We start from the raw sequence: 16,712 nt of genomic DNA, 5'->3' as shown, positions 1-16,712 counted from the left end.
TTCCATGTGTTTACTCTTTTGGTGCTGATCCTCCTATTATTGATTTCTAATTTGATAGCATTATGATCTGAGAAGATGCTTTGCAATATTTCAACCTGAATTTATTTTTAAGGAAAGAATAATAACTGTGTTTTAGTGGCAAAATGGAGTAAAGCCATTGTATCAAGTGATATGTGACTGAAAACCAAAATAGAAGTGGTTTAAATAAGATAAAAGTTTAATTCTTTCTTCTGAACATCTTTGTGGCTCATCTTGTGGCTTTGTCCTTGTAGACCAAGACTTCTGCTTGTGTTCCAACCATCAAGTCCACATAGTACAGAACAAAGAAGGGTGTGCTGCTTCTTTCTAAAGTTGCACACCATGTTTGCATTTATATCCCATTGACAAGGACTGAGTTATGTACTGTGTCTGGCTACAAAGGAGTCCATGAGCTCAATTAAAATGTGGTTCTTCTATAACTAAGGAAGAAAAGGAGAACAGGTATTGTGGATAACTAGTGGTGTCTGTGACAAGCATTTTCTTATAAAATTGTCGGCAAGTTGAAAAAAAAATTACTCTTTGTACATCAGAGAACTTTGTCAGCAAAGTGAAGAGACAGCCTTCAAACAGGGAGAAAATTTTTGTGACCCATATATCAAATAAGGCTTTATTGTCCGGAATATATAAAGAACTCCTACAGCTTGACAACAACCAAAAAGACAACCCAATCAAAACAACCAAAAAGACAACCCAATCAAAAAGTGGACAAAGATCAGAAGAGACATTTCACCAAAGATGATATAAAGATGGCCATGTAAAGATACTCAACTGCATAAGCAGTTAAGGAGATGCAAAACCAGTGAGATATCATCTCACTCCCACAACGATGGCTGAGGGAAAAAGAAGACTTAAAACAACAAATGTTGGCAAGGATGTGGGGAAAATTAAACCCTCATCCATTGCTAGTAGAATGCAAAATGGTACAGTTGCTGTAGAAAACGGTTTGGTGTTTCTCAACAAGTTACACCTAGAATTACCACGTGACCAAAGAGACTTGAAAGCAATGATGCAGACGTGTGTATACTAGTGTTCATTGCAGCACTGTTCCCTATAACCAAAAGGTAGAAATTACTTAAATGTCCAACAGTAGGAAACTTGTTCAATAAATTGTGATATATTCATATAAGGAACCTCTAAAGGTGAGTGATATTTGTTGACATGGAAAGAAGTTCACAATCTATCAGTGTAGAAAAAATGCAGATTACAGAAGAGCAAGTATGTAAAATTACATACACAAGGAATCTCAACAAAAATGTCCGTAGTAACCACAGTGAGATACCACTTTACCTCCCATTAGAATGGCTAAGATAAGGGGAGAAAAAATGGAAAACAACAAATGTTGGCTGGTGAGGATGTGGAGAAATTGGAACCCTCATCTGTTGCTGGTGAGACTATAAAATGGTATAGTCGCTGTGGAAACCAGTTTAGCACTTCTTCAAAAATTTAAACATAGAATTACCTGTGAGCTAGCAATTCTACTCCTAGGTATATACCCAGAAGACTTGAAAGGAAGGATTCAAACAGACAACGTGTACACTGTTGTTCATTGCAGCACTGTTGACAATGGCCAAAGTGGAAACAACCCAAATGTCCAGTGGATCAACGGGTAAACCAGATGTGGTATATTACAGACTGTGGGATGTTACTCAGCCATAAACAGAAATGAAGTCCTGAAAAAAAAAAAAATGTCCATAGTGGTCCTCTCTGGGTGGTGGCATTTCAGCAGTTCAGGTGACTTTAAAATTTTTTTCTTAATACTTTTCTGAATGATGTGAATTATTTTTTTCCCCAGTAAACACAGACCATTAATCCAAAAGATTACAATATAAAGGTAGTTTTAAAAGGCTAAAGAATGACTCATGTTGGTTTTACTTTAGGAGGATTTAAAGATCCAGCTCTCTATACTTCCTGGTTAGAGCCTGCTCATACTTTCAATGTATGGAAAACTCAGCGAGCCTTCAACAAATATGAGAAGTTGGCAACATTGGTCAGCAATAGCCAGTTCTTGGTAAAACCACTTGATATGATTGTGGGCAAAGCATGGAATATGTTTGCTTCAAAGTAAGTAAAATATCAGTCTGTAAACTTTCCAAACCTTAAGCAGACAATAGAGTTGAACACGAGGCAGAATTTGGAGTAAGCATGGCTCAGACTTAGAGGTGTGAATCCTTGGGCATATTACTTAGGCCACATTTCCTCCTCTGTACAGTGAATCCTAACTGAGAAACTATATGTTGGGGATTAAATGAGATAAAAATGTAAAAACACCTAGTACAGTGCCTGACTAGTAAATGCTCAATAATTGCTTGGCATTTTTATTATTGCTTATTATATTGATATTTTAGTAGTAGTAGTAGTATTGATAGGAGCTCTGGTAGCATAGTGCCTAAGGCACTTGACTGCTAACCAGAAGGCTGGTGGTTCAAACCCACCAGCCACTCCTCGGAAGGAAGGTTGGGCAATCCTACTTCCGTAGTGATACTTCCTCGGAAACCCAAGGAGGGGTCGCTATTAGTCGGGGCCAACTCGACGGCATATAACAACAACAACAGTAGTGTTGATTAAATGGGTAGTTTCTAAGCCAGATGAAATTAAAGTAGAAATTCATTGTAAGACAGGGACAATAAAATAGGTTTTCAAAGTAAGGTCCTTGGGAGAGTGGAAGAGCCGCTGATCTTGCTCAGTAAAAAATCTAGTAAGTTCAACTCCCCTTGTTACTCTGAAAAACAAATTCACTGCCATCAAGTCAATTCCAACTCATCGAGTTGTACATCTTTATGGACACAGACTGCCTCATCTTTCTTCTACAGAGCAGCTGGCAGGTTCAAACTACCACCCTTTCGATTAGCAACCAAATGCCTTAACCACTACACCACTAGAGCACCTCCCACTTGATACTAAGAAATATTTTATTGGGTTTCTTGACCTGAACTGCAGTTACTTGATGTCAGAACAAATTCCTCAAATGACTGGATAGGGCCTCTGCTTTGGTTAGCTGGGGTTCCTGATGGCTCAGCCATTCTGCATATAGCCCTGCTTTCTGGCATCATGCTCGCTCAGCCCACTCTCATTAAATGGTAGCAGCAGCCATTATGACATCAATTTAACTCATGTCTGCCTTTGATATTCTTTTAACATGATTTCTTCTGCCTTATTTAATTAATATTACTAATACTACTGCTACATTTTGAGGGGGAGATTGAAAGAACCATCCTGATTTATCTACCAAGTAATACTGTCTGGAACACACTTGAGAGCCTTCACTGCATGCTTAGAATTGGGTTGCTGTGTGTCCAAAGAAGAGTTCCAAGCCTCAGATGAAACTTTTCAGGCATCGTGTAGAGTTTACATTGAACCCAGTCATCTCCTGTGGAGTGCTGAATAGGTGCTAAGAACATGCTGCTTTTCCTTGTGTGACTCTGCTCAGACACTAAAGGGACAGGAAGGTTGACATATTTTGAAAGTTTGCTAATCTTTGGAGTAAACAATGAGGCGAATATAAGACTCTTAAAAGATCATAATTTTCAAATATGTATGAACTGGAAAATAACTACTTATTGTTTGATTTTAAGAGTTATTTATTCACTTGAGATTTTTTATTTTACCTTTTCTGGTTTTCCACTAGAGCCTACATTCATCAGTACACAAAATTTGGAATTGAAGAAGACGACTTTTTGGACAGCTTCACATTGTTAGAGCAGGTTATTGCCAGTTACTGTAACCTCTGATCTTGAGCAAAAGTGTTTTTGGACCAAATTATTTCTGGAAGATTTTCTTCTTTATTTTTTTTCTGTAAGATTTTCAAAGTCTTACCTATTAAAGTAGCAGAGTGGAATGCTAATTTCATTTTGTGCACTATACCCAAAGAAAAGGAGGAAAACCTTTTAATTGGAGAGTTGCATGTTTTCAGGGAAAACATCTACTTGTACTTCATTTTTAAGAGAAAAACTTGGTGCTTCTATAAAAATCACTAGAAATACTTTGTTGAGATGTTAGGATTCTGGAACTATCTACATAGTTCTGGAAAAAGGAGTATATGGTTTTATTCCTCATGTTCCTAAATCTCCCTTTCTACTCTAAAAGAGATTCACTAAATATGAGCTAAACTTTCACAGCACAATATTTAGCTAAGAAATTTCAAATTCTGTACTTAGATAGTACATCTTGTCGTCATCTTTGAAGTGAATGCTTTGAGCCGCCTGAGGGCGCTGTTGTCAATGCAAAAGGGTGAATGTCTCGGACTATTCTACCCATAACAGTAGGATTTTTTTCCACTTAAGCTACTGAAAAATAAATGTCAGAATTTTTATAATAAATGCATATCATGCTTAAATACAAAAGCGACTGAAGTGTTACTTTGTTTACTTTTCTTACATTTTCTAGGCATCAGAAAATTGGGATAAGTTTTCTTTTAGATCTTAGAGTGCCAGAGCAGAAATTGATTTTATTCAGCTATTGCCTTAAAATGACTTGTAGGTGTTTAGTTGATTTGGAAGATTATTATATGTCTTACAGTAAAGCAGGTAAGAGCTTTCTCCCAAATTTCACGAAGTTGAGAAAATCATCATCAAGGAAATGTAGTGCGTGAAATTGATGCACACACGTGGGTTTGACTCATAAAAACAAAGCACACTTGGAAACTGGCAATTGAGTTTGAGGGGAATGATGTATTTCAATAAAACATCACATGCAGTGTATTAACAAATGTAAAATGGGAAACACATAGGAACATTTGCCCTTTCTGCCAAATCTAACAATAGTGTCTTTTATTTTTATAAAATAAAATGACAGTTCTCACAACCTCGCTGGTTTCTTCCTTTTCATTCCATATGGAAATGATTACCTTTTCGCTGTTTTTCTTATCAACTGTTGCTATGATTTAAAATACTGAACCATATCTTATTTCGAAGGAATGCAAAAAGTAGTCTGCTCCACTGCTAAAAGGCACACCCCACTGCTGCATTTTGTTAACCCAAGTATACTTGAAAAATAATTATAGACCATAATTTTCACAAAACAAGCTTATAGTCATTGTTCAGCTCTAAAGAGATCCAAAGACTGAAACAGTTTCCCAGAGTAAACCAGTATAAATGAAGACCTTTATTTTAAATTCTCTTCATGGGAGTTAAGCTGATTCTGAGTAACCTTGGTAGAAGGCTGGTTTCAAGACAGTCATTTGAGAAGGGGATGAGAATGGGGATGAGTATATTTGTAGTTTGGCAACTCATGGTTAACATTAGAAGTAAACCCCAGCTCTGGGTCTGTTCCCTTGTGGAAGTTTGACCCCTTGTTACCATGCACAATTATCTGATTTGTATGTTGCCTAAATATTTGCAAGCTTGTTTTAAACATTTACATGGAAAATAAAATTTTTTCTTGTTTACTTGGAATCATATAAAGTTTTTGCTATTAGAGTAGTAATTTTAAGTTAAAAATTTACACAAACAAGCCGATACCAAAGCTTCAAGTTAGGGGTGGTGTTGGGAGTCTACTTTGATTTGTGTGGGGAAAATGGCTGATTGGTCAAGACAGCATAGAATCATAAGCTTCTGGGCAGAAAATCCAGAAAAGTTTTTATTCTTTTTCCATCAGTTTCTTTCCTTCTTTTTTCTGTTGATTGTGATTTGGGTGAAAGTTTACATGGCAAATTAGTTTTCCATTCCACGATTCATACACATTTTGATTTGTGGCATTGATTGCACAAAGTAACAGCTCTCTTCCCACTTCCTCCCTGTGGTTACCATGTCCATTTGTCCTTCTTTCCTATCCCTCACTGCCTTCTGAGCTTTGTCCCTAGGCATATTTTGCCCTTTTAATCTCCTGTGGTTGGTGTTCTAAGGAGTGGATACCTCCTTGGTGTTATTGTTCACCTTATAGGCTTGTCATTGTTTTGCTGAAAGTTGAGCCATGGGGTGACTTCAGTTCCAGGCCTGAAAGGTGTCTAAGGGCCATAGTTCCACCACCAGTCTGTATCAGAACAGTAAGTCTGGTCTTTTTTTTTGTCCTTTCTTTATCGTGATTTGGGTGAAAATTTACAGAGCAATTTGCTTTCCATACAGCAGTTCACATACACTTTGTCTCATGACATTGACTACAATTTACTCCAATGTAACACCTCCCCTCCCACTTTCTCCTGATAGTTACTTCTTCCCTGTATCCATCCCTCCATGCACTCCTGCTCCCTGAACTGTCTCCCTGTGCATAAACAGCCCTTCGTTCTCCCATGATTGTTCTCTCCAAGGAATGTATCTACCTCAGGTAAATGTTCAACTCATATGCCTGTCTTTTGTTTGGCTGGAAGCCACAGGTGTGGGTTCAATTCCAGACTGAAGGGCAGCTAGGGACCATAGTGTCAGTGGTTCCACCAGGCTCTATCAGACAAGCAAACCTGGTCCCCCTTTTTCTGTTTTTTCCCCACATGATTTTGAGTTTTGTTCCACATTATTCTCCCTCTATCCAGGATCTCTTACATAGATCCCCCTCCAAGTGATTGAGAGTGGTAGTTGGGCACCATCTAGTTCTTCTGGTCTCATAGTCATATAGGCTGCAGATCACATGGTGTACCAGTCACTTGGACTAATTCTTTCCATGAATCTTTGGCTTTCTTCATTCCTTTTTGCTCTGGACGAGGAGAGACCCATCGTTGCATCGAGATGGTTGCTTGCAAGCTTTTAAGATTCCAGTCCTACTTGCCAAAGTAGGAAGTAGAACAATGTTTTGTGTACTATGTTATGCCAGTTGAGCTTGATGTCCCCTGTGACTGTGGTCCCGAGTCCACAGGTTCAACTACTCGGTCCCTCTGGGTAGCTAGCTGTGACCAAGAAGTGACTACAACCTCGTCCCTTTTCAGCTCTACTATACACCTGGGAATTCAGATCATACAAATACGCTTACAGGATTATTGTCGGCCAACCCTATACATGGTCTTGGTTACACTCCCTGCTTCATAGACATACCTAATAGTTCAGCCTGTCCACCCATCTATCCACCCATATACCCATGTTTGCCTTCACTGACAATGCAGTACTGTATGTGCAAAAGGGTTCATCTTTGTTATCTGTACCTCCCATGTACCTCTCTATGTCTTCCTCTTCCTCAGTGCCACCATGTTGATCACTCCCATTTGGTACATTGCCCTTCTCTTCACCAAAATCAATACTTATCTTTATCTATCTAACAGTGTTCTGTACCCTACCCTCCCACCCCTGGTAACCAACAAAGAAAATTTCCTTCCATAGACAAACCTTTCCTTGACTTTTACAATATCGGACTAATACAATATTTGTCCTTTGGTGATTGACTTATTTCACTCAGCATGTCCGCCAAGTTCATCCACATTATATGGTGTTTTGCAGATTCTACGTTATTCTTTAGGGTTGCATAGTATTCCATTGTTTGAAGCCTGGTCTTTTTTTATTATTTTGAATTTTGTTCCACATTTATCTTTCACTCTATCCAGGACCTCCTATTGTGATCCCTTTCAGAGTGATTGGCAGTTGATAGCTGGATACCTTCTAGTTCTTCTGGTCTCAGGATCATGCACAGTGTTGTGCTTTGGACTAATTGTTCCATGCATCTTTAATTTTCTTCACTCTTCTTTGCTCCGGACAGGGAGAAACCAATAGTTGTACCTTTAGATCTAGAAAACTTTGAAAATGTAATTTCTTAAATTGCTGGCTGTTTTGGTTACCTGGTGCCTCTCTGACTAGAATGTACCACAAATGAGATGGCCTTAACAAACAGGAGTTTATTCTCCTACAGTTTGGAGGCTTTACATCCAAGTTCAAAGTGCCAGGCTCTAGCGGCTGGGTGAAAGCCCCTTAACCTTGGGCTTCAGCTCTGACTCCTGCTCCCGGCCCACTGAAGCTGGAGGATTTTTTTCACTCAGCTGCTGGCTGCTGAGGCTGACAAACCCAAGATTGACAAGTAACAAGGCACAGTCCCTATATTACCAAACCACATGGCAGGCCATTAATTCAAGTCCATTGAAAATCTCAGGGTTGGCAGAGCATGGCAGGCTGCTGAACAACGACTCAGCTACATGCAGGGTTCAAACGTGCCATAAGCCAGAGACCGTACCCCATGACTTCTCTTATATACAGGAAGCAGACCACATCCCTAAGGTAGCTACTCAGCTGCTCAGAGTAGATTCCACCATGGAGTTAATTACCAGTCTCATCATGGAGAATACTACATCCAGCTGCCCAGCCACTCAACCAAGCCCAGCCAAGTTGACACACAACCTTAACTACCACACTGGGTAACTGGCATACTGTGCTGTCACACATTATCCCCCAAACAGGATGCACTCTATAGGCAGTGAGTGCAGTGCAAAGTCAAGCTGTTCTAGTATCGAAGCTTTTTTTATGCCCCCACCATCACCTTTATTCAGATGGCTCCCATTTGTGCTTTCTCAAGTGCCCTTTGTAGACCCTGTTTCTTATTCATTCCTTCTTAGCTTTGGACTTTTTCTTCCCTATTACCCAGTCAATATGCAACATCTTTATCTTTTAACCCTTCTGTTAGGATTTACAATGTGTACCAACATTTCAGTTATCAACCAATTCATTAATTCATCCAATCAATATCTATCTATTCAATGCCTAATATACGCCAAACACTGAGTGAGGTATTATGGATACAAGGATGGATATCATATAGTCTAAATGAATTAGCATAGTGCCTAAGGCACTTGACTGCTAACCAGAAGGCTGACGGTTCAAACCCACCAGTCGCTCCTCGGAAGGAAAGTTGGGCAATCTACTTCCATAGTGATACCACCTCGGAAACCCAAGGAGGGGTCACTGTGAGTCAGGTCCGACTCAGTGGCACATAACAACAACAACAAATGAAGAAGATTACAATGCAGTTAAGTTTCTTTGAATGTTTGATGCTACCATTCTGGTACCTGATTATGGCTTAACTTGCCCATATCCATGTTCAACTTTGTCACAGCAAAGAATATGGTTGGTCCAAGAGAAAGAATTTAATTGGGAGCTCTAGTCTTGACTCCAGATTTATCAGAGAACATCTTACTTCCTCTGTAGACTTTGAGTGTGCATACCAGTGATTCTTCTCCTGACCACCATGTTTATCACACTTGAATTTCTGTCCAAAATTTTGTTTCAAACATGTTCCATATGTTCCTATCTTATCCTTATCTCCCCATGAGCCCAAGGTTTGGCAGTTAGTTCCTTTCTTATTCTGCCATCTACCTACCAAATACAACTTTACTCATTCACTTATCATGTTTGGTAAATAATTATTTATTTTAAGCAACTTGCTCATCTGTATCAATCACATTGTTTCTTATGGGTTTTAGGAATGTGAACTGGAAACTTTGGCTTTACATTTTTAATTAAATAACTTCCTGCTTCTATGCCCTGAAAGGTCTCAGAGAATGCATTGTCAGCCATATTAATACATAGAATCCCCTCACTCCTGTGGCTTCCAGCCAAATGATAGACTAGTCTATGGGGTGAACATTTACATCAGGTAGATAGACTCCTTGGAGCGATCAAGCATGAGAGAAAAGAAGGGCAGGGAGACAACTTGGGGCAGGAGTGCATGGGAGGGAAGGACACAGGGGAGAGGTAACTCTACAGAGAGGAAGTGGGAAGAGAGCTGTTACATTGTGGGGAATTGCAGTCAATGTCATGAAACAAAATGTGTATGAACTGCTGTATGGAAAATGAATTTGCTCTGTAAACTTTCACCCAAATCACAAAACTAATATTAAAAAAAAAAAAGATGGAATCCCATTTCTGCAAGAAGGAATGCTTGCACAAGAAGTTAAGGTAAACAATGTAAATATTGCATGTTTCTGGGAAAGACAGTGTTGGGTCAGTGTAGGAGGCAATATGGCATCCACGCTACAGAAAAGTAGGAAAAAAAGAAAGTCTCATACATTTAGACTCTAGGGAGTCAGTAACAGGAAGAGAAGAAAAGGAAAGTGGGAAAAATGATGATGTCCCCAAAGAAGAGGCTTTCAAAAAAGGACTTTTTGAATTACGAATTTTACTTAATGATGAAAAATCTAAGACTAGTATAGTATACACGAATAGCTTAAAAAGGAACAGTAAACTAAATATGTGCCACTTAAATTTATCTTCTTTTCCACTGTCAATATGATGAGTCCTCTAATGAATGCCTCTCGTCCTATTTGAACTTAATGATCTATACAGAGAGTACACAAAGATTCTAAACCCATGCTGTCCAGTTAGGTAGCTGCTTGCCATACGTGGTATGGAGCACTTGAAGTGGAGTTAGTCCAAACTGAGATGTGCTGTGAGTGTAAAATATACACTGGACTTTAAAGACTTAGTATAAATAAAAGAATATACATCTCTCCTCAGTATACTTTTTGTAATTACAGATTAAAATTATAACATTTCAGATGTTTTAGGTTAAATACATTATTCAAATTCATTTTCCTTTTATTTAGTTATTTTACTTTAAACTTACTTTACTTTTAAAAGATAACTACTAAAAATTTTAAATCTGTGGCTTTCTCCTGAACAGTACTGTTCTATACATTTCAGGAGCAAAGTCCTCTAGGAACTGTAGAAACTAGAGTTGGAACAAAGCTTGTTCTTAAGGTGAGAGGTCAGGGGAACATGATTGTAAGAAACATGACATTAGGCAAAAGATGAAAGTTTCCAGCCAAATACTTTGAGAGACTGAGTTGCTGAGCCCATGGGCCCAGGACCATGGTTGCAGGGGACATCACACTCAGTTATCATAACATGTTACACAAAACATTGTTCTACATTCTACCTTGGTGACTGGTGACTGGGGTCCTAAAAGCTTATGAGAGGCCATGAAAGATGTACCAACTGGTCTGTCCTTGTCTGGAGTAAAGAAGAGTGTAGAAAATCAAAGACACATGGGAACAATTCCTCCAAGGGACTACTGGACTGGACCCTGAGACCAGAAGAACTTGATGGTGCCCGGCTACCACTTTACAACCACTCAGAAAGTGATCAAAATTGGAGATTCTGATAGAGTGGAATAAAAACGTGGAACAAAATTCAAAATTGTAAAAAAAAAAAAAAAAAGACCAGCCTTACTGCTCTAATAAAGACTGGTAAAATTTGAGAGACTATGGCCTCTAATCACCCATTAGACCTGGCATTGAACTCATTCCTGTGGCTTAACTTCCAGCCAAACAGTTTAGGAGGTGGACAATTAAGCCAGGTAGCTACAGTCCTTAGAACAATCTACCATGGGAGGTCAGAAGGGCAGCACTTGTGCAGGGAAGTAGCTCAGAGAGCAGGAATTCAAGGAAAAAAGGACACAGGGAAAAGGTAGCCACAGGGAGGAAGTGGGAAAAGAGCTGTTACATTGAGGGGATTGCAATCAACGTCACGGGAAAAAAAAAGTGCCTATGAAGTGCTAAATGGAAAACAAATTTGCTCTGTAAATTTTCACCCAAATCATAATTAAAAATAAATAAAAGATGAGACTTTATTTTTTGAAGAAAGGGAAGGCTTTTCTTAACTTCCACTGAACTCAATGGCAACAAGTTCGGTTTGGGGTTTGCTTTAAGTTAGACTCGGTTCATGCTCTCGGTATGAAAAAGGCAAACTATGAGCTTAATTCAACTAACATTAATTGAACACCTGCAAAAAATGAGTCAGACGTGGCCCTGGTCCTCAGGAGTTCACTATTTGATACAATCTTTGCTGCAAAGCACATCCCTGGCTCACGGTAGAGACTCTATGTTTACTGAGTGGATTAATAAGAATGACTGGAAAACTGTGGAAGTGATGTAAAGCTGCAAAACAACAGGCATTCAGTGAAGCCTGCTAAAGCTGCCATCATTAGCAACAGATGTCACAGCCATTAGAGAAAACTAAAGAAAGACCTGTAAAAAGAAATATAATTAAGAATATTTTGTCTGAAACCATTCTATATAACTAAAAGCAATTCAAGACACAATAAATTCAAACAATATATTAAGAGAATGAAGAATTGCCATTACTTGCAAGTCCTTGCCTGAAATATAAAGTACTTGTTCTGGAATTCAAAGCCTTTTAAAGTCTGGCCACACCCCAGTCTCCCACTGTTCTTTTATGCATGCTTCAGTCACCTCACAAGAGAGCCAATAAGCAACATCATGATAAATGGAGAAAAGATTGAAGTTGTCAACAATTTCATTTGTATTAGAGGTTAACTTCTAAAGCATTTTGGTTATGGAATGTCTACAGTGGGAGCCCTAACTCCATTGTGAGTCTTGAGGTAAGTTCAGACATCATTTGTATTCTTTCTGACCATTAAATGAGCAACGTGGTTATGCATAGACAAGTCCAGGACAAACCTAGGGAGGGGCAGTGTGCCCTCAGGAAGAGTGTGGTTGAAAGTAGATTATGCTGACACAAAGAACTAGGGAACCTGCCTGGGTGTGTCCTTAGTGATTTACTGAAAGCTGCATGTTATTTAAGTTAAAGGTTGGGGTCCTGGTATTGTCTTGTGCCTATGACTCAGAACCACATGGTCACAAGTCATATCCTGACCACCACATAGCCAGGTGGTCAAGACCCAGATACAATCCTGTAACCCTTCAGTTGTGCACATATCCCAATCATGGTACTTTCCCCAATTCTGTAGTCCCACTGGTGACAATGATGAATTGGTCTGCCACCAATTGTGATCTTGTGATGATTTCATTTATTTTCTGTTATATACAATTAACCCCAAGGGCCATGACTCAACAGACTCCATCCAGAATCTAGTTAACTGAATCAAGCAGTCTCTGACTCAGTAGTCTTGGAACAGTTATGTAGCAGACCACCACAAAACTACAGCTGCTAGCAATAGAGAACTGCTTGTGATTAGTAAGCCAGGCCCTTAGGCAAGAGAAGAAGCCTCACAAGTTTGACCAGTTGTAAAATGCTGATAAACCTCCTAAATTGTCATCAAGTATCTCACCAGGTGCAGAGCATGTGCAGTAAAATTCAATGTGACCCACAAAGTGACCTTCCAGCAGAGGTAGTCAAGAACAGGAGTCCCTCACCAGGACTCAAACCAGGGTCCAGAGACATCACGCATGTGCAACATCCCAGAATGTCATGCCAAGCATCCCAGCAGCCTTCACAAAGAATTCCATCTTGGCTACTTCCTGTGTGCACATCTGATCTTCATAATCCCACCTCTTTCTCAGAGATCCCCACCCATTTCATAAATAAAGATGATTCCTTTTTCCCCACCTAGAACACTTTATAAACCTTAAAAATTCCTTTGTTTGGAGAGAGAGTGGAGGCTATCGTAGATGTAAGCCCCTCCCCTCTCCTTTCTCTTTAATAAACTGGTTCATGTGGACATTTTACCTCTCATGTTCATTTCTTTGTCAGCAGAAGGCAAGGACTTTTGCTCAGGGTCCCAGGACCCCCGGTAACAGTACTGTGTACCTATTGATGGTTCCCTCGTGTCTTTGTTTTGTCTTTGTCCTCTCTAAGGCTTAATAAAAGGGTCTCTACAGAACAAGTTTGAATCTGGAGTCTTTTTCCCCCTAGCACACATTTTACTCAGATCCCAATCAATCGCCATGGAAGCAGCAGTCAACAAATCAAACAATGTATTGCACTGGGCCAATCTGCTGCAAAAGACCTCTTCAAAGAGCAAAGATGTAATTTTGAAGACCTAGGGCATCTAACCCAACACCCATGAAAACACCCATGGTGTTTTCAGTTGAGTCACATGCATGTGAAAGCTGTACAGTGAATAAGGAAGACTACAGAAGAACTGATGCATTTGAATTGTGGTGTTGGAGAAGGATATGGAATATATATCATGGACTGCCACAAGAACAAACAAATCTGTCTTGAAGGAAGTACAGCCAGAATTCTACTTAGAGGCTAGAATGTCCAGACATCATCTCTCATATTTTGGTTATGTTATCAGAAGGGACTAGTCCCTGGAGAAGAACATCAAGCTTGGTAAAATAGAGGGTCAGCAAAAAATGGGAAGACCCTCAACAGGGTGGACTGACACGGTACCTGCGATGATGGGCTCAAGCATAGCAATGATTGTGAGGATGGCGTAGGACTGGGCAGTCTTTCATTCTGTTGTACACAGGGTCACTATGAGTCAGAACCAACTCAAAGGTAAGTAACAACATAGTCACTGAGGCAGACAGAAATGGATGTTAAATGTTATTATGAAGACCACATGGGTTTTTCTATATGGTTCTGTATAACTTTTTTCAGTAAAGACAAGGATGGCGCAGGCTATCACTGCCTAGAAGATACAGATGAGGAGACACTCCCCAGTGATCCACCTGCCCCTGGTTTGCCCCCACTGCCAGGCCCCCAAGACCATGTAAAATATGAGAAAGCATTTTTTAAGATCTGCACAAGATTTTATACTGATGTCTTCTAGGGAGTGGATTTCTCAGGGGAGTCTTTTATATATATATATATATATATATATATATATAATACACAGAACCGGAGGACGACTGTGGTGCAGTGAATTACTTGGTATGGCTTTTCTTGCCATGGTGTTTGTAACCCCCACTAGATTACTGGGTGGGGCATGCAAATAAGGTGTATAGGATTCTCATGTTGGGACTGGTTATTCTGTCACTCTGCCAGGCTTAAAATGAGCCTTTGTAGAGGCAGAAAGGGGGATCTCACTGTCATCAAGACAGAAGAGCTAGAGGTGAAGTGGAGCATGACCTTGGACCCTAGATCCCTGCGCTGGACCTCCTTGGCAGAGATGCCCCAGGAGAGATGCCTCAGCAAAGACATCTGGGTGAGAGAAGGCACAATGGAGAGTGGTGGGCTTGCCTGGTCCATAGAGTGAGAAAGCTGAGTGCCCTTGGGCAGGAGGCTAGCTGGCAGAGTGGGGTGCATGTAAGTATACCTATCAGCAGAGCAGTAAGAGCTTTGTAACACACTTGCCCAAGCAGACAGAGGTCAGGCTGAGAGGCCAAGGACCAGAGAGGCACGCCCGAGGGCACAGCAGAGAGGAGACTGTCTTGATTGAAGAATAGTATCCTGAGCATGTTCCTGAACCTGAATTGTAGCCTGTTACTTCCCTAATAAACCCCTTAATCATGAATGTTGCCTATGAGTTTGTGTGGCCACTGCAACGAATTATTGAACCCAGAAGAGAAGTAATGAGTGCCATGGGAGGGATGGTTGGTGTCAGAACTGGTAAAAAGGCTGGAGGGTGGCAGCATGTCTGGCCTCATAGGAATAAGTCTTGGACTGTTGATGGTGACTCTGTCTCCCCATTGTGAAGTTAGAGGAAGTCAGAAGATGCCACCTCCATGCCCTTTTTTCAAAGACTCATTGTGATATGCAGATGACACAACTTTGCTTGCTGAAAGTGAAGGGGACTTGAAGCATTTACTGATGAAGAGCAAAGACTACAGCCTTCAGTATGGATTACACCAATTAAAAAGAACAAAAATCCTCACAAAAGGACCAATAAACAACATTATGATAAATGAAGAAAAGACTGAAGTTGTCAAGAATTTCATTTTGCTTGAATCCACAATCAACATCCATGGAAGCAGCAGTCAATAAATGAAACAATGTAATGCACTGGAGAAATTGGCTGCTGCATCTGAGCTGAAATTGTAAAGCACTGGGTTGTGGAAGGGTGTGGTCTATGGTGGGAGCCCTAACTCCATTTTGAGTCTTAACATATGTTCAGTCGCCATTTGAGTTCTTTATGTTACATCCCCCAGTGCTTTCTGGCTTTCTGACCATTAAAACCAACTATGTGGCTATACTTAGACAAGTCCCAAGGAGAGGCAGTTTGTCCTCAGGAAGAATGTAGTTGAAAGTTGGTCACATAACAAACTAGGTAACTTGCCTGGGCATCACTCAAAGTTGCCAGCCAGCCCCATGTCATCTGATTTAAGTAAAGGTTACCAAAAAAAAAACCCAAACTCACTGCCCTCAAGTTGGTTCCGACTCATAGCAGCCCCTCCTTGGGTTTCCAAGGCAGTATCTCTATGATAGTAGATTGCCCAGTCTTCCTTCTGAGGAGTGTCTGCTGGGTTTGAACCACCAGCCTTTTGGTTAGCAGTCAAATGCCTTAGCAGTCAACTATGCCACCAGAGCTCCCAGTTAAAGATTGGGGTCCTGGTATTGTCTAGTAACCATCTTGTGGCTATAATTCAGGGTCACACGATCATGAGTCACACCCCAACTACCACATAGCCAGGTAGTCAGAATGCCAGAACCAACCCTGTAAGCTGTATATATCCCAATCAGGGTCATTTGCCCGCTTCTGCAGTCCCACCTGTGACAGTAATCAAATACCTATCACCAGTCACGGTCTTGTGAAGATCTCCTTTGTTCTTTATCATATATAACGAACAACGTGATAGTGACTCAGCAGATTTCATCAGCCTCTGCAATGGGTACGTGCTCAGTTTCCTTCATCTGGATGATGTTTTTGTCCTATTTCAGGTTTACCAAAAGGGTATCTATGGGTTATGTTTGAATCTGAGGTCTTTTTACCCCTAGCACACTGCAAGAGACTTCTTTAAAGTATTAAAAAGCAAAGATGTCACTTTGAAGACTAAGATGTGCCTGATCCAATTCATAGTATTTTCTTTTCTTTTCTTAGTATTTTCATGCTAAGTGTATGTGAAGTTTATTTAGTACAGAGAAAATTCTGCCAGCATTGTTACTATTTGAAGTCAATTCATTTTC

At 40.1% G+C, this 16,712-nt stretch overlaps 1 protein-coding gene across 1 annotated transcript in view; it reads left to right on the top strand.

Moving 5' to 3' along the window:
- Positions 1 to 3,767, top strand: part of TUBD1 (tubulin delta 1) — a 38,726-nt gene extending 34,959 nt beyond the window's left edge. Inside the window, exons 7-8 of the mRNA XM_007947864.2 lie at positions 1,917 to 2,100; positions 3,665 to 3,767. Of these exons, the coding sequence (XP_007946055.1) occupies positions 1,917 to 2,100; positions 3,665 to 3,767 (287 nt within the window). The remainder of the gene's footprint in view (positions 1 to 1,916; positions 2,101 to 3,664) is intronic.
- The last annotated feature ends 12,945 nt before the right edge of the window (positions 3,768 to 16,712 follow it).

The sequence above is a fragment of the Orycteropus afer genome, unplaced genomic scaffold (genome assembly GCF_000298275.1).
Source record: "Orycteropus afer afer isolate SDZICR_OR568_19922 unplaced genomic scaffold, OryAfe1.0 scaffold00196, whole genome shotgun sequence".
NCBI lineage: Eukaryota > Metazoa > Chordata > Mammalia > Tubulidentata > Orycteropodidae > Orycteropus > Orycteropus afer.
This window is presented reverse-complemented; position numbering and strand designations above follow the sequence as displayed.